The 24,463-nt window shown below is 37.0% G+C and overlaps 1 protein-coding gene and 1 long non-coding RNA gene across 3 annotated transcripts in view; one reads left to right on the plus strand and one right to left on the minus strand.

Moving 5' to 3' along the window:
- On the plus strand, positions 1-21,289 carry LOC134538363 (beta-alanyl-dopamine/carcinine hydrolase). 2 transcript variants are annotated; one of them, XM_063379624.1, is made up of 7 exons: positions 1-545; positions 5,596-5,738; positions 7,365-7,469; positions 7,566-7,800; positions 8,984-9,227; positions 11,677-11,873; positions 16,046-21,289. In XM_063379624.1, exons 1-7 carry the CDS (start codon positions 299-301, stop codon positions 16,150-16,152), a joined length of 1,278 nt encoding a protein of 425 aa, XP_063235694.1. In that variant the 5' UTR covers positions 1-298; the 3' UTR covers positions 16,153-21,289. The 2 variants fall into 2 exon arrangements, with proteins under 2 accessions (XP_063235694.1, XP_063235695.1); XM_063379625.1 differs by having other exon boundaries at positions 322-545; positions 5,596-5,793.
- Positions 15,879-24,463, minus strand: part of LOC134538364 (uncharacterized) — a 16,352-nt gene continuing 7,767 nt past the window's right edge. Inside the window, exon 4 of the long non-coding RNA XR_010076126.1 lies at positions 15,879-23,234. This is a non-coding gene — a long non-coding RNA (uncharacterized LOC134538364). The remainder of the gene's footprint in view (positions 23,235-24,463) is intronic.

A 24,463-nucleotide genomic window follows, 5' to 3' on the forward strand; every position in this document is an offset into this window, starting at 1 on the left:
ATCGGTAAAGTTTTCATGAATGTAATTAATTATTTTAGATGTACGTGTAAATGATTACATCAATTACTTGATAAATTTTTTTCTTGAGCAAAATGAGGCCTGAACCAAATTTGACCAAGTACGTGCCTTCCAGGATAAAAAGTAAACCTCCCGAGAGGAGTGTTACGAATGCAGAATAGCGGAAGCCTGTGTGACGCGCCTGTCTAAGTATCAGCGAGTGGGTGACCTAGATAAGACACGAAGCCTTCCAAGAGCCAAGGCCACCGTAAAAAAAAAAAAAAGCAGTCGTAACAGGATAATGGAGTGTCTGAAGCCATACCTTTGCAGTTGCCTTGAGCTCGGCTCGCCCGTGGTGTGTGTGGTGTGTGTGTGTGTGTGTGAAGCGTTCAGCAAGCAGTGCTCGTCTGTCTGCCTGCTGCTACCGGCCCCCCCCAGTGTTTTGTCGGACGTTCCACGCGATGCCAGTGGTCGAGAAGATCGGCAGGAGGAGCTGTGTGCCAATCATTTACACCCGCGGCACGCACTACGAAGTGGGCTTCGATGTCGTAAGTACCCGTCACATCCGTCTGACACCAGTCATTCGGCTGTCAGCTGTGCTAACGTACACTTCCATCCTTTTAGTAGGTTGGCTGTTCAGCTGGTTTCCATAAAAATAGAATTGTGACCAGTTTATAATTGACCTTCTGGTGTTTGGCAGAAGCCCAAAGTTTTAACGTGTATGCTAATGCAGTACAAGTGTCAGATTAGTAAAAATTTGATGTTATTGCAAGTACACACAATTATTTTGGTCTTGCAAAAATGATAAGGAACATCAAATCCAAAGCTAAAATGAACCAAAAAATGTTTCAAGTAGTACAACAAGGACTATTTTACTGTTTTGCATACATGTAATAACAGTAAAATCCTGTGAAGAAATTTTCTCTAGGTACTTAGAAAGTTTAACTTACATGTATGTATGTATTTAGAGGACAAGAGATTAATTTTTGAATATTATTATGAATGAACTTTTCTTAAGTGGATTTTTCTTAAGATAGTTCTACTTTGATCTAAAAAAAAGTGCATGAGTCAGAATATTCTGAGCTAAGCCTTTATACTGAAACTTAAACTGAACTAATAATTACGTAAGTGGTCAAGTATGAGGTATAGTCGGAAATTAGTACAGTAAATACTTAGAATTCAGAACCCCAAAATTTTATGTTACTTGCTGTTGTTAACGCCACACTTGCACGTCTACATTTGTGCCATATAAAAAGAAACCCTGAAGTCGTTCTCTTTGCTCAAATGAGAGTTACCAACTCTTTTTGGAATCAAACCTTATATAGTCCAAGATTTTACTACATGAATAAAAATCATTAGATACAACTCTGGGAGCTTGAGGGAGTTGTGTAATCAGCACATAATGCATACCATACACTGAATAAGAACAGTCTAGGAAACAATTAGCAAGTTACCCAACTGCCTCTGCTTGTAAATAAAAAGCAAAAACTTGTAAAACCAAAAAATACTTATGCAATAGCAAGATTAAATTATGAGGTACATTTGAAACATGGAAAAATTAGATAACTGCATAGAACTAAGCATATTTTCAAATATCTTTAAAACAGGCTGGTGTAAAAATTCTGAAACACTATGTTAGGAATTTTGTTGCTCTATTCTGTTGAATGTTAAGTTCTCTTTTTCTCCCCCCCCCCCCCCCCCCCCCCCCCCCAAACTCTTTGCTTTGTGCATGTACAGTTTAAATATAGAAAATAGTTTTAATATTTACAAGCACTTAGTATAATCTTATTCTGCTATACTAATATTATAGCGTAACTGCAGCTTAATACAATAATTGTCTGTACTTAATCATAATTTCACATTGCTGATTTCATAGGCCAATTAATGGCAGTTCTGATTTTTAAAGAGTGTGTAGTTTTTGAGTTATATGCATTTTTTATACACCAAATTACAGTGAGACATCCTTCAGCAAACATTCAGACTTTCAAACCTCATTAGAGTCACCACACTTACTTATCATGTATAATTTTTTTTTCTTTCAAAATATCTAGCAACCCAAGACTAAAAGTTCAAAGAATACCTGCAAAAAAAAAAGTCTTGCCTTTATTTGAACAGAATGTAGTAAAAGTTTAGAGTGTTTTTTTCTTCTAATGCTGTGTGCTTGTGAGAAATGTGCTGACAAATTTTTTTTTTTGCATCCTTGGGCAGTGGCGTAGCGTGCCATCTCGGCGCCTGGGGCGGGAGACCCATTTTGCCGCCCCCATTCTATAGGTGCTTAGTTAAAATTAAATTTCACATGCAATGAGGTACCTTTTATTGAAGTTAAAATAGGATGAGTGGTTTTACAAGCGGATTCTACGGGCCTTATGAGCAGCGAAGTCAGAAATAACTTTGTCAAAATCAATATTAGCAGCCAATTCTTGTTCAATCGACAATATAGCCAAGTTTATAGTCTAGCGGAGCTCATAGTAGATCTGAGGTAATTGTGCCACTGCCCCATTGACCCTTTAGACCCCTGGTGCGAAACTATAATTTGTGGATTTTTGGGATTTAAATTAACGGACTAATAAAACTGAAACTGGGATTTTACGTTCAGCGTGTTTCACCCAATCCCTGCCAGACCTAGAAGAAAAAAGGCGTCGACCGTTAGAAAATGATTTAACTGAGAAGGGCTTGTAAACCCATAATTTGTAATTTGCTAAATTTTTGGTATATTTATTTGCATGTTAAGATGTGTCAATTTTTTGCTAGATTTCGCCTATGTTAATTAGTATTTACAGCGGTGATACGCCCGGTGCGTATCTATATTTGTATTTGTATTAATATGTTCTTATATATTTTTAATGCCTTTTTGGTAATTATATTTAATTTTTGGAGCTCCGAAGTATATGATCAAATTATAATTTTTTCGGGGAATTGTTAAAGTATTTTTTTAGTATTATTATATAGCTATTTTTTATAAGTAGTAATAGGGTAGGTATTTTATGATGGATGCGCTGATTTGTGATGAAACGATTTTATGATATATATATATTTATTCAATGTTGTCATATAAATTTTGCGTCTTTTTAACTTGCTGCCTCCTCTCACTGTTCGCAACCTTATTAGTATTTTTTAAGCCTGCTATTAGTTTGGGTTTTAATATTTTTTTGGGTTTACCTGCGCTCGCGGTACGGGGCAATATAGGAGTTTTACTGTGTCCCGGTTCGCGGAAGTTGTTTGGTTTGCCCTGGGTTAAGGTCAAACTTTACAGTACAATGCGTAGTACTAAATTCAATGAGTGCGAAAGAGAGGCATCGACACGGGCCGACGCGTGAAACAAAAGATTTTGTATGAGTAATTAACATAATAAGGAGTGCCGCTCAACTCGGCTCGCGCGCGCCGGGCGGCGCGGCGTGATGCGATGTTGCCGTTCGTATGTAAACAAACAAACGTTATAAAGAGCTCTGTCAGTGATTTCGCAGTTTTTCTTTTAAATAAATATTAAAAAATAGTTGGTGCGCAAAATGTTAGATAAAAATGGAACATTATAGTGTGTCTGACACATGTAATGAATGAATCATAGATCAGATCTCAACCCGCTTCACCGGCGACCCGCCCCCGCGGGCTGCCGCCCGGGGCGGGCCGCCCCCTCCGCCCCACCCACGCTACGCCACTGTCCTTGGGACACTTTTTTGTTAACTAGGAGGAATAAATAATTGCCTGAGCTGTCAGTCGCTTAGTAAGGAAGGTGGGGACGTAAGTACTTTCACAGCTGTGTATTATCTTCTTGAAAAATATGCTGATAATTCTAATCTATTTTTAGCATGACCTAACTGTAAAAACATCCCGACAGTTCTAATCTATATTTAATGTGAGAGGTTCTTTTTCCTGTAAAAACCGCACAATTAGCAGACACCATGGGTGTTAATCAAGTCCTTGAACAAGAGAATTAAATCCAACTTTTAACATATTCTGCTCTAAAAAAAAATCTTCAGAATCTTCGAAGTTTTTGAATTTTCCTGAAGAAAGAAGTCAAAGAAAATTATTCTTCAATTTGACATTGACTTTCCAAAGCTTTGCATTTTCTTATTCATTTATTGGCATTCAAACCAAGCATGAGCTGTTTTTTTTTTTTTAGACAACCTGTCGATTTCCATCAGTTGAAAGCTTGTACGTAACCAAAAAGTAATTACATGACCCAGAGGTATTTAACACGGTATTAAAATCGTAATTTTTTCAAGAGTGCACGGTTTTTGATCTGTTTACACTTTTTTTTTCTAGTAATAGTAATAGGAAAAGTTGTTGGTACATATTATTTATTGAACAAAAATATGATTTTCAAGTAAATAGTTTGATATTTCAACTGATCCAATGCCATTTCATAAAAAAAACCTCACATATTCTCTTATCTCCAGAGTACAGAAATGCTCTCAAGTTAAAAAAAACATTAAGGGATGATTCACAAAGGATATGTTGGTAGAACTTCAGCCATTTGTGATGTGGAGGTTATTAACACTAGTAGGACTCATCACAACAAATCACTGGTCAGATTGAACGAGAAATCTTACGCTCATAAGGTAAAATCCATTTTGGTTAGATCCAATTCATTTTATTAGGTGTGTACATACTAATTTATCCCCAAGGAAATAAAGAAATTCAAGCATTCAATGCTTGGTATCATCAAATAACAATGAGAAGGTAAACTTTTGAAAAGTCCATATTTTATTTTTTTAATATAAATTTTATTTTAGACATAAGTAACTTTGTAAATTGCTGTATAAATATGTCAACTGTTTTATGGAATGTAGCATTTGGTATGAACTTCAGCAAGTTTGTATTCTGATTTTCCTTGTTTCAGCTGTCACATCTAAAGTTTTTTCCCCCGTAAATATAACAACTTTACCATTAAAACATTTGAATGAACATACACAGAATGAAGATTTGACTGTAACATTTTTTTTCCAGCACAGTAACAGTTTCCACTGTTTTCATTTCCATAAACACACTTTAACCAACAACACTGCCAGCCTGAAAAAGGAAAAAATATTTTTACTCAAAATGTAACCTTTACTTTAGTAAACATTTATAAATATAAGATACAGATCATTAATGGTAAGTGGATTTATGACTAAAACACATACATATACCTAGAGACCGGAAAAATTTGCGGGTTCAACGACCTTCAGGATACTCCAATATCCTTTACACAAATGCCAACTGTTTATTGGCTGCTGACTTGTGAGTCGTCTCGAACTGAGTGACCTGTGATACGACACTTCTGTGAGCGAGGGTCTCTGATTGGCCTTCAATCCTCCAGATTAACAGTGAACCAATGGCAGAAGCAGAACTAAGGCATAGTTATTTGAATTTTAGCATAACACGAAATGAACCCGCGAATTTTTCAGGTCTCTACATATATACCATGTTTAAGACAGTAAGATTCTACGTAATGTTAAAATTTACGGATACTACTGTTTTGCAAACAAGATTTTGACGATATCCCTACATTTCCCACGTTTTCAAGACACCTTTCCAATTCCCGAGTCTTCCCAGTTGTTCTCTGTGCCTAGCAGCTGGCGGCCCTGGTAAAGCGCGGGGCATCGACTGGTGTTCCAGGGGCGAACGTTCAGCGGGCTGATCCAGAACTTCCTGGCCACGTACGACCTCCTGAACAAGGAGTACCTGCCCCTGTACGAGACGGAGGCGGGCAGGAAGGCGTACCAGGAGACGCTGGACTGCGTGCGACAAAACTTCCCCCAGTACGTGAAGGAGCTGCAGGGGACCGCGGACGGTGCCAAGGTGCCCTTCCACAAGGTAGAGCGACGGGGCGCCCTCGTGTTTCCCGCCCTGCCAACCTGTGGCGCCCTAGACTTTGTGGGGCCCTGGGCCTTTTTGACTTTAATGGAGGCCCTCCCCAAGAAATCTGAAAAATTAACTCTTTCAAACTAAATTTGGACGTAGTTATACAAAAATGAACCAACCCACAATATTGTTATATTTTATTTGAAAATAAATTTTAAATAGTACAAGGTTGATCGTACCGTCGTTGCTATTATTATATCAGTATTTATACTAGACCATTATAAAATTACACCCACATTATGTTATCAATACGAGAATTACAATTTATAATTAACTTTAACTTCAAAATACTCAGAATAGGTTTCATGTGGGTTGGTTCCTTTTTGCATAACTATGTCCATTTTAAGATGACCTGGATCCTAAATTTTGACAATGGTTTTGCTCATTTATCTTAAGAAATGTTAACATTTCATCCCTGATAAATTATCTTTGGGTCGGTTTTATAAATGCTTACCGTCAAATTCTAGTGGAATCTTTTATTATACGTTGCAATAAAACACTTCAAAGTTTTTTCTTATTGAAATTTGTACTGACGAGCACTTAAATTTTAACGCTAATAAAATTTAGAATTTTATTTTCCCACTAATGTCCATATTTTATAAAGAATAATTGACAAACAAGTAAAATAAAAATGAAAACCATCAGTGACTGCCAGCTTGAAGTGCCCTGGAGCCACCCCTGCTGTTAATAGTAACTTTCTAGGGTTCAGAGAGGACTCAAGAACACACATTTAAATCCCCTTAATAAAAAAAAAAGAATGCAAGGTGTCCACAATAAATCTGTGGGAAAATTTCCCAGACTTTTCTATGAACAATATTTCAAATTTCCTTGATGAATTCTTTAAAAAATAATTTAACTTTTATTTCAATTTTCTGAAAGAAATATAGGTAATCCAGCTTCCACCATCCATACAGCTGCACTAGTTCAAACATAACCTTGGATATGCCATTTTACAGAGTTGATGACCATGCCCACAATGTGCTCAGTGCCTGGGTGACGGCATAACGGATGACATTTCCCTTCTAAAACTACTGTCATTGAGGAGTTTCTATGACTTTTCCAAGCTTTGAAGTAGATTCCCTGACTTCCTTGACTTATCCCTGACTTTCCTGAATATGGACACACTGGAAAAATTACTGTGGCTGAATTACAGTTGAGCAGGGTCGTTACAGGCGGTAAGGGATGACGATATTACAATGGAGTATTGTCAGAATGTAGGGTTGTGGGGGTTGGGGGAGGGAGGGGTACCCCGAGAAAACAGATTGGCTCGTTGAAATGTGTGCCATGTTCCCCAATTGTGAGAAATCTGGGTTCGATGCCAACCTTGGGAGAATCTGACCAAATTTTCACCAAAAGACCCCACAATAACAATGACAAGTGAATAACTTTTAACGAACTCCCACTTCATATTATTTTGTGTTTATAGTCAGTTAAAAAATAATTTTAAAAGCAAAAAAAAACATCAAGTAATTTAATTTTTTTTAAGAAGTTTTCATGCCTACGTGCATTTTATTTTTTTGCAGCTGTTTTTACTGCACATGGATGAAATTTTACCTAACACTACAGCAAGGAAATCCAACCCCAATCCAAATGGTTGCTCAACGGTGTGTTGCAACTACCCAGAGAAGGTAACAATAAATAAATCTATGTCAAATTAAATATTTATTTTTTTTTACAAAAAAAATATATTTTGCATTGTATTTTGTAACATCTATTATTTGCAGGAATTTTTGGGCCACACCGAAGACGCCCTGGCGGAGATACTCAACAACATATACTTTGTGTCGGCCCACATAATAGCGGACTCTCCGCAAGGTCGCTGGAAAGTCACGGAGGAGAAATTCACATCCTTGTGCTACGCTGGGCACTTGCCCGGTTTCACCATGAGTTACAACCATCACGGCCTGGTGTACTCAGTCAACATTATAAAAGCTAAAACTTTAGCATCTGGTAAAACACGTAAGTATCACTCTACACATTTCATGTTACATTAAATCTAGGGACAAGAACAATTTTATTTTTTAAAAAAGGATTTTTAGTATTATTATTTTTATTTTTATACATTATCCATATTTATTAAAAATACTGTATTATTCAAAACTATGAAGTTAAATTAATTTATTAATACTCTTTTCACCAAAATAGTCTTAATTTTGTCACACCTGATGCACTTATACAATAAAATCATTAGAAATAAGAACTACACAGAATTTGTGAAAAATAAAATTAAATCAACAAATTTTTATGTTCGAAAAATGTTTCAATGCAATAATGTAAAAACATGTTACTAATAAGAGTTGCAAGATCAAGCAACGTAATATTAATTTTTTCCAATCCATTTAGTTCATAGATTTTGGTTCAAAATATCACATTCAATGAACTAACCACAGTAAAAGTTTTTGTAATTTGAGTAAAAATTTAAATTAGACTTTAATGTTTTTAATTACATTCTGATGCTAAATGGCATATTATGACTTACATTCTCTGCAGCATTATTTTGGTTTCAATCGCAATTCACCGTATCATCTTGTTGCTAAGTTAAATGGAATATCATTTACGAGTCGGGAAACCATCGGTGCTATTCATTATCTCTCCGGTACATTATACAGCAGCATTGTAATAAATTTTCACTGAATTTTTTTTATTTACCATTACTGTAAATGGGAGATGTGGCTTAATTTTTTTCCATTAGTATAGCCGTGCGAAGCCGGGTCGGGCAGCTAGTACGAAATAAACTTCTAGCGCCTGCGGCATTGTCAACACACACTTCGTACGTGTACTGCATGTTGTATCTAACCCCCTCCAACGTATTTGATTCTAAATTGGACTTTTAATAAGGATCCCTAATGTTATTGATAATATAATATAGCCTATAGCCTTCCTCCATAAATGTAATATCCAACACTGAAAGAATTTTTCAAATCGGACCAGTGGTTCCTGAGATTAGCGCGTTCAAACAAACAAACAAACAAACAAACTCTCCAGCTTTATAATATTAAGTATAGATTCCTGTACATGCAAATGAAATAGCTAAAGAAACTATCTTTTGATTTCATTCGATTTTACATAAAGTGAAAAAAATAAAAAAAAATTTTTGCTGCTCGAGGATTGTGCACGGCAAGCATGGTGGTTTGCGACGCAGCCCGGCACTTCCTGACGCGGGCGCTGCTGGCGGGAGAGAACTTTGCGCGGGCGCAGCAGATTCTGCGCGACGCGGGCTGCGGCGCGGGAGACGGCGTCAGCATCAACATGACGTTCCTGCGGCAGGAGGGCGACCGCCTGTTCCACAACGCCGAGCTGGCGCCGGCCGCGGGCCCCGGCGCCGCAGAGTCCGTGCTCAGCGTGCTGACCGCCAGCCCGCACGAGCACATGTTCCACGCCAACAAGTGAGCCCCTACCCCTACCCCCCCTGTCCCCTCCCTTCCGTCACCGGGACAAACCGTGCGGTCTGGGAACTGCTCTGCTCTGACACAATAACGGTGACTGCACACTGGAAATGTGACCTACCCAGTAAACATTACAACAGACTATTTTTTTTTACAGATATGGCATATACTCTGACACAACAACGGTGACTGCGCACTGGAAATGTGACCTACCCAGTAAACATTACAACAGACTATTTTTTTTTACAGATGTGGCATATACTCTGACACAATAACGGTGAATGTGCACAGGAAATGTGACCTACCCAGCAAATATCACCACAGACCATTTTTTTAACAGATGTGGCATATACTCTTGACACAATAACGGTGACTGCACACTGGAAATGTGACCTACCCAGTAAATATTACAACAGACTATTCTCACAGATGTGGCATATTGTATTGTATAGCTACGAACCCTTACATTTATGTTTTATTTTTTTCCAAGTGATTTTTTTGGAATAGTTTTTATTTAGTGTTTTATTTCTTCTTAATTTATATCATACATTAAGCTTCCTTAATTTATTGTATTCAATAGTGTGGTCCCAATGTTCAGTGTAAAAGTGTTATATTTTTTATAATGTAGTGTAATAACACGAGTAAATTGCAAACCGGCCTAGTGCTGAATTTTGTTAGTGTACAAAATAAAATAAATAAATATCAGAGCGGCACCTGTTTACGATAAATATTTAAGAATGCGCCGATTTCCGATGCATAGTTCTGTTTCTGTACTTAAATTACAAATGGTATTTTTTTAGAGTGAAAAGGGCTAAATTGTGTGTTTTCAGATTAATGTTTAGGCTTTTTAATGTAATGTCCTATTATAAATATGACCATGAATAACTGGATTATGAAGTCAAATCTCATAGTTGTCCAATGAACGACGAGAAGACTGTACGCCAGTTTAGAGTGTACTAGAAGCACCAAAGAGTGTCAGACTTAATATCCCGCCTCACTAACACAAATACACCCCTGAGAAGGCTTTCCCCTTAATCCGGCATGTTCGCGACCGCTGCCATGCCGAATTGTCAAAACGTCAACATAGTTTTGATGGCAATACCAAACGGAAATTAATATACAATGCAAAGGTTTTCAAAAAGTAACAACAAACTAATATTTAGAAAGGAAAAAAAAAACATTACAAATTAGCATTGGTCTTCTTCAAAAGAATATAATTACTGGAATTTAAACCAGCTAATGAACAATGTAACTTGCTAGAAAACACAAACACTGTACTTAAGTGAAAACTGACAGCAACAATAAACTTTGTACTAAAAACACAGCCAACGGCATTAATACAACCTGGCAGGGCAAGGCATGGTATCCACACGCGATGCTATGGGTGAAACATTGTGTGATAGGTTGTTCCATAGAAATGTCCATGCCTGCTGCAATGGAAGCCTGGCTGAAAGTTTTGTTGGAACCTTTTAGCGGAGCCAGTACGAAACCTTCCATCGTGTGACATAGGCTTTATACTGTTTGTTTCATGACCTGTAGCCACCATTTCCTGTGGGACCCTTGAAGTTGGGTATGCCCAGAATTTGGTAGCCCTGATAAATAGGCACACCTGTATTTTGCGATTTCATTTCATGTCAAGGTATTTCACAAAACACTGTAGGTTTTACTAAGAGTCATGGCAAATTGTGAGGGTGCAGCAGTACGGTGACCACATTCTCATTGGCCCCGTCAAGAGCAGGACGACACCTCTCACCGACCTCAGCCAATAACCACGGGAGAAAAGCTACAGTATTTTGTGAAATACCTTGACACGAAATGTATTCGCGAAATACAGGTGTCCCTACTGATAAAGCATGATGTCGACTGATGCACATGTGTCGTTTCAAGTAAATAAGAATACCAATAAGAATGCACAGGTGAATATAGATAGTGTATATAGATAAGCCCATTCATCACTAATTATTACTAAAGGGAAGCAATGATTCTCAAAGAATCAAGGTTGACACTAAAAATGTTATAGGATTGAGGAAGAAACAGAATTGTCAAAAGGATTTGTTTTGTAGTAGACCTTATCGTGATAGCTGCTGGAAGCTGATGTCGACAACGCTGGGTTACTATCTAACAAAAAAAATTTTTTATATTTCTTTTGCGTATGCTATATAAATGAACTTCAGTGAAGACAAAACTGCCATGCTACACTAATGGTAATGTCTTGAACGGATCTTGTTGTAGGCTTGTTACTTATGACTTGATGTAAGTTTTTGGACATACGCCATTGCTAAGAACTTTTTCTGTTGAAGAAAAACTAAAAAGTAAAAAAAAAGTTTTTCTTCAACAGAAAAAGTTCTTAGCAATGGCGTATGTCCAAAAACTTGCATCAAGTCATGCACTCCCAATGCACAAATCTTTCAAAGATAATATTGTTACTTATGTCTGCACGATCTCACAGGTACTTGAGGCTGAAGGTTCCCGAGGTGGGCGGCGCCATCGTCACCAGCAGCGACCGGCGCCAGGCGGCGTTCATGAAGTTCCCCGTCCCCCGCTCCAAAGAGGACATCGAAGCCATCCTGGGCGACCAGTCCGACAGAGAGTTCAGCATTTTCCGGGAAGAAAGCGACGACGACTACGTCAAGACGGTTGCTGTCGGTAGGTTGCGACATTCGGATGTGAACAATCATGTACAAAAAAAAAAAAATGTGAGCGAACCTTTGAGAACTCACCAGAGACGTGTGAACATCTAACCTTAAGGGCTCCGCCCACCCGGGCACACACACGGTGCGCAGAGCTTCAGGAAAAACGCGATTTCAAAACTACTCAACATATCCGAGTGGGGTCAACTTACGAAAAGCATTTAAGAGTTAGCTGAGGGCCGAAAAGTACTTTTGATTTCGGATTAAGTTTTTAAACTGTATTTTTACAAGAGTTAAAATGGCTAAAACGCATGTTTTCAAAGTAATTTTTGGCGTAAAACAACCGGTACAGATTCTTGAAAGCACTTAAGGGACTTGCATTACACCTTTATCTTCCTTTCTCCGCAATATAATGTTATGGTCACCGCTTAAATTTCACAGTTATCCTGTGACGACGAGAAGACTGCGCGTCAGTTCAGAGACTTGCGCTTAGAGTCGATACGGCGCTGGAAATACCAGCGACCGTCGCGCTTATCATCCCGCCTCACTAACACACATACACCCCTTACGAGGTGGGCCCCTTAACCTCGGTAACAAGCCAATTCATGTTCTCTCATGTTGCAAGTAAACTTATACAAAACTCTGATATCAAATTTTAACGTAGAATTCTTTAACATAATGCAGAGTGTGATAAATATGCGAAAATTGTGTTTTTTTACTACATTTCAGGATGAATTGCACGTACTTTTGCACCCGCCGCTAGAATTTGCTGCCAGAGCAACTAAGTCGACTATCAAATCATTTTATTGGCACAGCGATACGTTCAATTATATAATAAAACAGATCCAACAAATATAAAAAAGACTTGAAAAAAATACTAGACACCGGGTTTGGACCCGATGTTCGACAAGGAATTTTATTAAAATACTGCCCATCTTGTTAAAATTCACTTAACAGTTAATACTATAAATTTTCACTCTGCCTCAATGAACTTCTATCTGCCACAGATGGCAGTACCATTCCACGCGACTTCCATTCCATTCATAAAATTACTCCTACTAAATGCTGTATACAGAGATAAAGTTTACACATCAAAAAGATACAGTGTCACAGGAGAATGAAATCCATAGTGCTCTTAAAATAAATGTTTTTGTCACAATCCACGATGTTTTTAAGTACAGTGAAGGCTCTTTACGTCACATCTGTGACTATGACTATGCCGACTAGCGATTTTGTCAGATAATTGAAGGTCAATCACGTTTTAACGGGAATACCAATAAAATTCATATACAGTACAATAATTGTACAATGTAACTATTATATTTAAAACAAGTTGTATGAGTAACCTACTAGAAAACAAGAAGAACTGTACTGAAATGAAAACTGACAAGTCACAATAGACACTGAGCGAATTAAAAAGTTGGGCAGCACCTGGTGGTCAAATACATAAAACGCCCAAAAAAATTAGTGTGCCAACTGCTGTCACAATAGACGTGCAATTTTCAGCCACAAACATGACACTCCTGCCAACGTCTCAGAAATCAAGACCCGAGATGGGCTGGCGCCCTTCCAGAACAATTTTTGTCTCTTTAAGTTTACTTGGAAAACACACCACCATGTAACAAGTAGACGCAAAAAGATAAAGATCACAAACTTGACATTTTGTACCTCGTTTTTGACATGCCCACTACAGAGCAAGTCTATGTTTGTGAGTTAGACTTTTGTTGTTAATATAACTACGCACTGTGAAAGAGAACTCATAAGTGAATTAGATTATACGTACATTCCTAACAGATGGGATGGGGTGAATCCAATTTTTTTCTAGGATTCTAATCTAAATTAAAATATAAAATGAAAATGCTAGTAGGGATGGGCCAGTCAAATCCTCAAATACCATCAAATCATTAGTATTCGAAGGATTCGGTATTCAAAGAAAAATATTTAAAGAAAATTATTAGAGGAAATTAAAGTAAACTAAAAAAACTTATAACCTATGAAGTTTACTAATGCAATTTTTTTTCTTCATTGCTATCTTGCTAATATTCCCCAAGATTACTTTTAACATGTAATATATAAATATAATTACAATATGTATTGATTCTGAAACTTAGTTTGTGGAACATTCATTTAGGGTTGAAAGTTTCAACATAAAAGTTAATATTTTTAGTTTCTTGCATATTATTTTCTTTTTGACCCTTGAGACCTACATTCAGATTCGAGGTACCTACTCTTTGGGATTAGAATTCAAGAAAATTGAGTATTGATCCATCACTAATATTTAGTGAGAAGAATCACAAGTAATCAAAATAAACATACACTAATATATTAGAAACTAGAGTATTAACTATGTTATGAAATAAATTTATAGGAATACTTGATACATGCACACAAATATTTTAAAAGAAAATAGTGGTGCTTGTCATAAGATGTGCAGAATGGAGTTCCGGGGGCTTATTTCGATGCACTATTCATGTACGTTTTTCTTAGTGATATTTTTGCACTGCAAAATAAACATGTGGCTTTTGTGGTGCTAACTTTGTCAGGAAAAAAGTGTTCCTAAACATCCTCCATTGTTATTTAGAATACCTTTACAAGCACAATTATCACCACCTAATTGTAATAACTTCACTACTGCACTTACCCATGAAAAACATAAAAATAAAAATTACAAAATCACATTTAGGAACTTAAGTTTGAAACTAACCCACTTTACCTGAGAAGGTCCATGGTTGTCAGTTTTTGTCACAGATTAAATTTTCTTGTGATCGATGTAGAGCTATAACTATTTTCTTTCTCAAGATGAAACACAGTGACATTATTTATTTAAAATATACCATGAATCTTTGTAAATGCTAATAATATTTACCCTCAAGTTTCGGGATAATACATCCAAGTGTGCTATAGCTATAACGCAGCTCACAGTAACCTCTTTAAGTCACTTTTATTCAGTGAACTCAGCTTTAACAGGCCACTGATAAAAGTTAATTTTTCTGCTTTAATCTGCTCACTGCGTCACTAGTTCATGAGCAAGACACCTCGTCCGGTAGCTTGCTAGAAGTCACGTTTGGCTCCCTGCCATCTGTGAGTTTTCACAGCTCGTTAAGAAGTTTCACCTACCAGTTAACTTGCATGCCTCTTTGCCCTTGTGCGTCTACATCTTCAGCTGCTTTCTAGCGTGATACAATGCTACTAAGTTACCCATTGAATGGTGATTCAACCTACAATATTTTGTGCAACAGGATCCATGCAAGTGAAGACATCACTCATCACAGCATCAAACCTATCGTTAAAGACCTGCAAAATTCACTGATTTTTTGACCTCTAGGATAGACTCCACAGTCCTTTAAATATTCGCGGAAATGACACCTGCTCATTGGCTACTTACGCGTGAGACGTCTCAACTAGGCTGACCGTAATTCGGCACTTTCTTGGTTTAGTCGTTTAGTGTTTCCCATTGGCTCACAGTTCCCCGGATAAAATGTGGGCCAATCGCAGAAGCGGTACGAAGGTATAGTTGTTTTGATGCTAGCCTATCGTGAAATGAATCCGCGAATTTTGCATGTCTCTACCTATCTTCCCCCCTCCCCCCCCCCCCCCCCTAATTGTGTTATATGAACATTTTGTAAGCTCAGTCTATTTAAATTAAATGACAGATAAGCCGGGTCAATTTCAATTGAATAATGATAAATTCACATCATCTGCGTGTGTTGTAATGGAGTTTAGAATTTTCCAGTATTTTTATCTAAATCTTTAAAATTGAATAGCTTGCATGCAGGCTGTGCTAACGAAGAAAAATGTGGTTACAAGAAATCCTCCACGTTTCTGGTGTTTGATTGTGAGATGTGTACATTATCCTACAGTTTATACTTTCTGAAGTTAAGTTCAGGGTATAAACGCTCTTTCAAAAATCCAAAGAACACAGCTTCATATTTGCTATAAATTATTTCCTAAACATTAATTTCATTGTGGCCACAATTCACAAGAAGGTCTTTGATCATTATATAAATGAAACCACTTTGCATAAATTTTAATATGTATGTAATTTGCTCAAAAAGTTTTCCTTTTACAAAACAGTTTTGCCTAATCCTTGTGGCTAATAAAGTTCCACACACTAATTCAAACAGTCACAAGATACATTAAACTTGTACATATATTGTTCATTAGCAATCAATGTTTCCTTTTCCGCAGGAATCTTTGACTGTGTTGCAAGAACGTGGAGCATCTACACAGGCAATCCCAAGACAAGTGAACCAGTTGTGGTGCTACCCATTCAACTGAAAACTGAATCAAGATAAGATGTGTGACAAGCATCTTATTTACATCAAAAACTAGAGGATGTGCTTGTAAAGTCGTGATTGAAAGGCATGTAGCATGAAGAGAAGAATGCTGTCTTCCAGCAAGAGAGCGTATTGTTTGTCCGTAATACAGTCGATGCGGGTGACTTTGTCCTGTGAGGATGACTTTGTGCCATTGAGCATTTTATCAAATAATATTTAATAACCATTAAACAAAAAAAAAATTGTCCTTCTTCACGATAGTTAAAATTTGCACAGTTGGTGCTGCAATATGACAACATTGCATACTACTCTGCATCATACATGTGTTTTCAAAATGGCTGCTATGCATGATGGTCAATATTTTCATTGTTTTTGTTAGTGTTGTGAAGTGTTGTACAAAAACATAAAAAAGACTTACGATTTTAAAACTGGCTCCTTTGATATTCTACCACCAGGTATGTATTTAGCCACTTCCAGAATGTTTTATCGAACTGTTTCTTCATAATATTTTATTTTAAGGTTATGTTTCAGCAAGGGTGGCTTTGTACCACGTGGTACAAAGTCATCCACACAGGTACAAATCCACCCTGGCATTAATATTTTGGTTTAATATTCTTTTTGTGTATGTAGGTTAAATAACAAGTAGGTTATTACATTTAAGTACAGCAGATTTAATCTGTTTTCAGATATATAAATCCACAAAATGCCCAATAAATATGTGCCACACCCTGACTCAAGGGCTTACAGAAGATATTCAGATGAAAAGTTGGAAGCATGCCTTACAGACATTGCAACAGGAAAGATGTCAGAAAGGAAAGCTTCTGCACATTACAACATACCTAGGCAGACTATACGAAACAAGACCAAAGGTTTACACAGTGGCAAAATTGGCGGTCAGAAGGTTTTTTCTGATGATGAAGAAAAAGAGTTTGTCCAACATATTTCGTGTGTAGCAAATTTGGGCTTTCCAATAACTAAGACTGATTTTCGTTTCATTGTCAAGAGTTACTTGGATAAGAAAAAGAAGAATATCAAGTGCTTTAAAAACAACTATCCCGGCCGTGAGTGGTGTAACCTGTTTTTAAAACGACATGACAAGGAATTGCGTGAACGTTTTGCACACAACATCAGCAAGAAACGTGCTAATGTAACAGAGAAAATTGTAATAGACTTTTTTGATCATTTGGAACAGGAACTGGATGGAGTACCACCTGAAAATATTTTCAACTTTGATGAGACTGGCATCAATGATGATCCAAGAAAAAAGAAGGTTATCTTTTCAAGAAAAAGTAAACATCCACAGTTGGTTGTGAACAGCAGTAAAGTTAAATATTCAGTAATGTTTTGTGGTACTGCTAATGGAGAAGTGCTACCACCATATGTAGTGTATAAAGGAACTCAACCTTTGGTAACATGGACTCAAGGTGGCCCACCCGGAACCAGATATGCTGCTTCAAAGAGTGGTTGGTTTGAACAAGCCACCTTTGAAAATTGGTTTGACACTGTTCTCTACCCAGAGTTAAAAAAAGAAAGATGGACAGAAAGTTATAATATGTGATAACCTTACATCACACATCAGTTTGTATGTTTTGCGGCAATGTGACAAAGTCAAAACAAAATTTATCTGCCTACCTCCCAATAGCACACATATACTACAACCTTTTGATGTTTCCTTTTTCAGTCCATTAAAAAGCCATTGGAGAAAGCTTCTTCACTCATGGAAACAAACCAAGGAAGGAAAGAAGTACACTACTGTAACAAAGCAAGCATTTCCTGAGTTGTTGCATGAGTTGCTTAAAGCAAATGCTCCAAAAGCATCAGATAATGTTCGTGCTGGTTTCAGGAAAACTGGAATTTACCCCACGGATCGTCGGCAGCCCATTGGTAGCCTACCGGAGTTTGGACTAAATGACCTGAATATTTCTGATGGTGTTGGACAAGCTTTTCAAGAATACATTAAACACATCACTGAGAATTTCACATCGCCGAAGTCTACTTCACGGAAACGACTTCCAGTAGAACCTGGGAAAAGTATTAGCAGTGAGGAGGTGGCACAATATCTGGAAGAATCTGCACTGAAGAAGAAGTCCTCCAAAAGTGTGAAAGGAAAGTGTTTAAGAATGAAATTTGCACCAAGAAAGGCAAGTCATACTCAGGACAGTTCTAGTTCAGACTCTGAAGCAGGTAACTGTGAACTCATATTTGATGATACACCTGATGAATCTGCTGAAGAGTTTGACAGCTTCACAGAACAGCCATGTTCCAGCAGTTCAATCCAAACTTTGAAAAATAAAACACAATCTAAGGGTGATCTCTACAGTGTAAATGAATTTGTTGTTGTAGACTATGAAGGGACATTTTATCCAGGGAGGATCACTGAGATAAACAGGCAAAAGAAAGAACTTAAAGTCTCTTGTATGAAAAGGGCAGGGCAAGGATATTGGAAATGGCCTGAAGATAAAGACGAAATATTTTATGACATTAGTGCAGTGATTGATCGTGTGAACATGTCTTGTGTGCGGCAAGTATCAAAAAGAGGCCTTTTTTCCATCGAAAACTTAATTTTGAGCCAGCATTGGTCTGTGTAGTGTTAAACTAAAAAAAAAAAGTTTTAACACCTATTCAAGACATTTTTAGTTTGCTCTCAATGTTTTAGTATGTAATTTGTTAATATAATTGAAGTCAAATTAAACCAAAACATTAATATTGTGTGTGAAGTTAATATTTAAAGTGGAACAAATTCACCTGCTGTACAACTGTTCTCAATACAACACTATTTATGCGACAATTACCAACACGGTACAAAGTCACCCAACACATGTAGGTGACTTTGTACCACAACATTACTACCGTATTTACTCGTGTATAGCGCGCCCTCGTGTATAGCGCGCACCACGATTTTTGCAACTAATTCCAAAGAAAAAAAAAATTGAAATATTTTTTCCCCCCATAAATAAATTTTACTAACATTTTGTGGTACCTGATTATTTAAATTGATGTGTGGTGATGCGTCAGGAAAATACATAAACTCTGCTGTCTAAACGGAAGATAATGAAGCGCTATATCGTCACAACTGGTACGTGGAAGGAAGGAAGGGAGGGAGGCGTGCCGCGCTACGTTGCTAAGCTGGCGCGGAGAACTTGATGACTCACCGGTGAGGAATGGTGGAAGCGAAGAAGTTGCCGGGGGGGGGGGGGGGGGGGGGGGGGGGGGGAACTGGTGACAACATTCTCTCTTTCTCTCTCTCTCTCTTTTTACTAGCTTCTGAGCTGGCTTTCTGTAAAGGGGGGAGGTCTAAAAATAAACAAGAGACCATGATGTGCGAGCTTGCGCGCGCGTGTGTGTGTGTGTGTGTGTGTGTGTGTGAAACAGAGGCCTTGTTGCTTGTGCGTATGTGTGGGGGCTGGCCAGAAACGTCACCCGTCACCCGGCAGTTAACGACTTCCACTCCTCCCCGCCTCCCCCCCCCCCCCCCCAAAAATTTTTTTTCCCGTGTATAGCGCGCATCCTTATTTTTTTCCTTTACTTGAGGGGAAAAAAGGGCGCGCTATACACGAGTATATACGGTATTTTTTAATTTTCTAAAACTACACAGAAAATTAAGTTCTATATTGCTAAAGAAAGCACATTAAAAATTAGTGGTGCACCGATATGGCTTTACCGATTCGATTACCGATTACCGATTATGAGAGCAATAATCGGCAGATACCGATTCAGTTATCGATTATAATGAAATATTTTTGTTAAGTGTAATAATGCACACAAAATGTTTTATTCCCATGTGAATTTAATTACAAGAGTAGGTAAAATTGAGAATACAGTTATAATAACAGTATAAAAATATATAAAATACACTATTAAGTCATTGCAAAGAGTAAATTAAATTAACTTCTATTTATATTTGTTGTTGTAAACAACTTGAACTACAGTCTAATAATTGTAATTTACAATGGGTAAGTTTTTGTTGCGGAAAACTAGCATTATTATCGAATATCACATAAGGTTGCATCGAGAAATTACCGTTTTACAATGTAAACATGCTGCTTTATTTTGTTCACTTGAGTTTATAGAAAAATGTTTCCACACTTCACTTTTTTTTCTCACCACTCGCCATCTTACTATAATTATATAAAAATGACTAAAAACCAATTCTAGCACATGTGATTTTATTTATGTTCACTGAATATATAAACTTATAAATACTTTTTCACTTTTCACGTCACATACAAATAACACAACAACGGATGTTGTTACCAAAGACGCCCATAACGAGTTTGTAAAACGCAGTGATGAACTCTGAAAGGAATCGGGACCACGATTTTGAACCTCTACTACGACTCGAAAAGATCGATTCTCATAGAATACACTGCAACTGCTTGTGGTATTTTGATTGTGTGCCATCTATTTTACGTCTCTGGCTATCTATAGGTAATGTACAAGGCCACTAAACAAAAGACGAAACGTAAATAAACGTATAGGAAAAATATATTTTTTATTGTTAGAGGCAATGAGATTAATTAAACTTAACGAAATATCTGTAATCTTGATATGACGGAGTTAGATGAATTTTGTAATATATACAAATATTACCATATTTCGTCCTAAAACGTGTAACAAAATATTACACGGTAAAAACCTACTTAATTACGCCGGGACGTAGATAATCGGCAAAGTAATTGTTAAGATAATCGCCGATTACGATTAATCGGTAAGTACCCATAATCGCCGATTACGATTCATCGTTATCCGCATCGGTGCACCACTATTAAAAATACTTCCATACATGTATTTAATAAATAAGTTTTAAATAAATTAGGTTCTATAAATACATGTAAACATGCCTTAAGTGGTACAAAGTCACCCGCATCGATGTTAGTGCAGCTGGCATGTGTTTGGCTTTTATTTATTGTAATCAAAATATAAGTGTACAAATTTCAGTCAGACCTTGGTAGATTTTCAAGAAATGTAGTTGGCGTGTTTGATCGAAAAATATAATGAAAGGCATTAGCTTAATGTATAAAAGAACTGTAGTAAAGTGGATTCAATATGAGATACCTTAGGTGCAGGTCAGCATCTTGACAGAAGGCAAGAAAGAGGATAGAGAATAAGTACTGTGTGATAAAAATTATGAAAATAAAATTTTTCCTTTCAAAAAGCTTTGTTTTTGTGCCAATACAATCACGATTCCTTTATCATCTCCTATCATCAGGGACAAGATTTTATGGTTTTATTCTTAACGTCCATTGGGTTTTCAAAACAGAAGATTTCTGTGTCATTTTTTTTATTTTAATACTTTGTCTTTATTCAAAAAGATTGCATTTTATTCAACAAATTAAAATGTGTATTTCTCAATACATATTTCAACAAAATATGTAGTCACATTTTGACTGATACATTATGCACTTTTACAATAAAATAATTTGAAATAAACTTGTATGGGACAGAACTACTCGGAGAAATGAATATAAATTGTTAACTTTGTGCATGTTCGAGAAATTTGCCGCCGTTAATGTAAAAAGTGTTGCTAATAAGAGATGCAATATCAAAAGTAATAATATTCTTTTTTGTACAAGAAATTACATTTATGGAATTACCTTTATGGCATTTACTATAGTAAAAGAATACATTTTTGTCATTTGAGTGGTAAGTTTTGTCTAGTTGTTGGTTGATATTATGATTTTAATTTGTTTTGGTGCTTACTGTGTAATAACTTTGATTTAGGTGTAACATGGTGTAGTGACGTGCTTTTCTGCATTATTTGTATTTTATTGCAATCCACCATATAATCTTGTCCCCTTACCTATCCATTACAATATTGTACTAAACCAGAACTTATGAAATAAATGAACCTTCGGGATCATTTTGTAAATAAATTATTTCATAAGCCAGGCTAGAGCCAAAATTCGATCCCTCTAGTCCCTAATCGTGCGCCGTGTCGCTCAGGGGGGCCACCAAGCGTTGCTTGATTGACTGACCTGTGTGAGTAACTGAACCAGCAACACAAGCGAGAGTAAGCTTTCACCGCCTCGTCAGTACAGTTATCCGGACGCAAGGCCCACGTCTGCGAGTGACATGAACGCGCGGAGCCGCGATACATCACAGTTTGTGGCTTTGTGCTGCAAACCTCAAATTAGTTCGTGTTGGGGTCGCCACCAGAAATAATCTGTAGATTAAGGGAGCAGTGGATCTAAAAAGTTTGGAAACCCCTGCTCTGGACACTTGAAAAAAAAAAAGCCACTTCTAGGAATAGATTAACATTATGGCTAAGCGGTGCGAGCTTTGGACATTGTCTGCAATTTGTTTAAGATATTTCTCTTATGTCGGTTATAAAAATCATGCATTAGGACTTAACATGCCACGTAACTAATCAATTAAAGATTGGGATAAAAAAAATGACATACTAACCCAGAATCATCAAAGCAATTAACCTCTATCTAATTGTTACATTACTGAGTACTCTTTCCTATTATTATTTTTTTACTTCGGCCATTAAACTCTTGTTCGTTAAAACACATGATTACTCCCACTTTGGTGACGAAATATGTATGCCAAACAATGAAACATATATAACAAAGCAGGTACAATTTATTTTAAAAATTTACTCAGTATTTTATATTAGTAATGTTTATATTTGCCATAACTATTGATATAAATTTCCAACTTCAACCTTCCTTTATGTTAAACATAAATATATATATAAAATTTACAGTTAAATTATTGTACTTAAAAAAATGTATTTCACATTGAATATTCAGAGGTTAGTACTTAATTTTTTTACGTTCAGCAGTTACAAAATTACAACTATTGACGGTTTGCATACAAAACTAGGGTAGGGTAGTACAAGGTTCCACGAAACTCATCTTCAGTTTCTCCACTCTGGGGGTGCTCCAGTTTCGAGGAGAAACGTCATACGACAGCTGCGGGGCCGGCTGGCCGCGGCTGACTCGAGTCGGGTGGAACCGTGGCTCAGGGTCTCCGGGCCGCCGCAGGGGCGCTCCGGGACCCCGCCCTAACCTCATCCCCCTGGAGAGGCGCACGAAGGCGCCGAGTCCATCTGGTTGTTGACGCCGCCGAAGCGTCTGCGGGGAGGACGCGGCGGCCTGGAAAGCGAACGAGTCGGGGCTCAACGTATCCTCGACATCTGAAGGGCTACAAGGTGGCTGGAACGAGACGAGTCGGTAAGGGGGAAACAGAGCACACTCCGAGAGACCATAACTTCCAAAAAAATTCTGATTTTGACATTGTTCCTGGGAAGGAGGGTTGATGAGGGGAGGGGGGAGCACGTTCGAACCAACTTTACCCTGGTAGCTTGAACAAGAAACCCACCTTCAATATGCATTAAGTCTCTTGCATACAAAAAGAGGGCTAACAGGGAAATATTTAAAAAAAAAAAAAAAAAAAATGAAAAACAAACACTATACCACGAGACTCATTATACATTATTTGAGAGATTCTCACAATGGAGAAGATTGATTTAGAACATTTTTATGGATATACGCAATTGGTGGTTTTCACTGTACCTCACAGAGAAACCACAATAATGGACAAGTAATATGAATACACACAAACACATAGAAAAACAAGTCAAAATCAGCAAAATTAACTCGGCGTTTATGGTAAAAAGCCTGAGGTTTAAAGAAAAGGAAAATTCACCTAATTTTGTGATATTTAGCATTTTGACCTTCTTTTTTGACCAGTTTTGACATCAGTGAAAGGTGTATATCAGTATATCCCTTTTCACTTCAGCGAGAAAAAGATATGTTCCAGAAGTATTCTGTGATTTCCCTAACTTTTCCCAACATTTCCTGACCATTATCATTTCCCTGACTTTTCCCGGGTTTCCTGGTTATCTGTCCTTGTAGCAATCCAGGATTTAAGTTGAGTCTTTTTCATTTGAGGTTAAAATTTCCAATAATTTTAAGAAAAAATCACAAAGAAAATTTTTTTTGTGAATGATTTAAGTTAGATTCACAACAAATACAAGACAAACACACACTCAAATCAGCAGTATTATTTTTAAAGATGTGATGGTTGACAAATGTACTACAGATTTTTTACAAAATGACAGAAGAGGATTAAAGAAATAAATGAACAAATAAAATTAAGAGACACTATTTAATAGCCAAAAGTCACAATTTGAACAAACTTCAACCATGCAGTTTTAGCACCAAAAATGATGGGAGTAACCAAAAAGAAATTTATAATTCCAACCAGGGTTGGCTAATTTAAACCCTGGTTGAAACCAAGTGGTTTATATACAAGAAAAAATTTAAAGAATACATTTTTAAACATAATTATCTTAATTTTTTTTAAATGAAAGGTCTGATTC

This window comes from Bacillus rossius, chromosome 13 (assembly GCF_032445375.1).
Source record: "Bacillus rossius redtenbacheri isolate Brsri chromosome 13, Brsri_v3, whole genome shotgun sequence".
NCBI classification, from domain to species: domain Eukaryota; kingdom Metazoa; phylum Arthropoda; class Insecta; order Phasmatodea; family Bacillidae; genus Bacillus; species Bacillus rossius.

Coding starts and splice junctions, on each gene's coding strand:
- LOC134538363 (XM_063379624.1), top strand. CDS start 299: ATGGAGTGTCTGAAGCCATACCTTTGCAGTTGCCTTGAGCTCGGCTCG. Junction 7,470..7,565: donor GTTGCAACTACCCAGAGAAG/GTAACAATAAAT, acceptor TATTATTTGCAG/GAATTTTTGGGCCACACCGA. Junction 7,801..8,983: donor TTTAGCATCTGGTAAAACAC/GTAAGTATCACT, acceptor TTTGCGACGCAG/CCCGGCACTTCCTGACGCGG.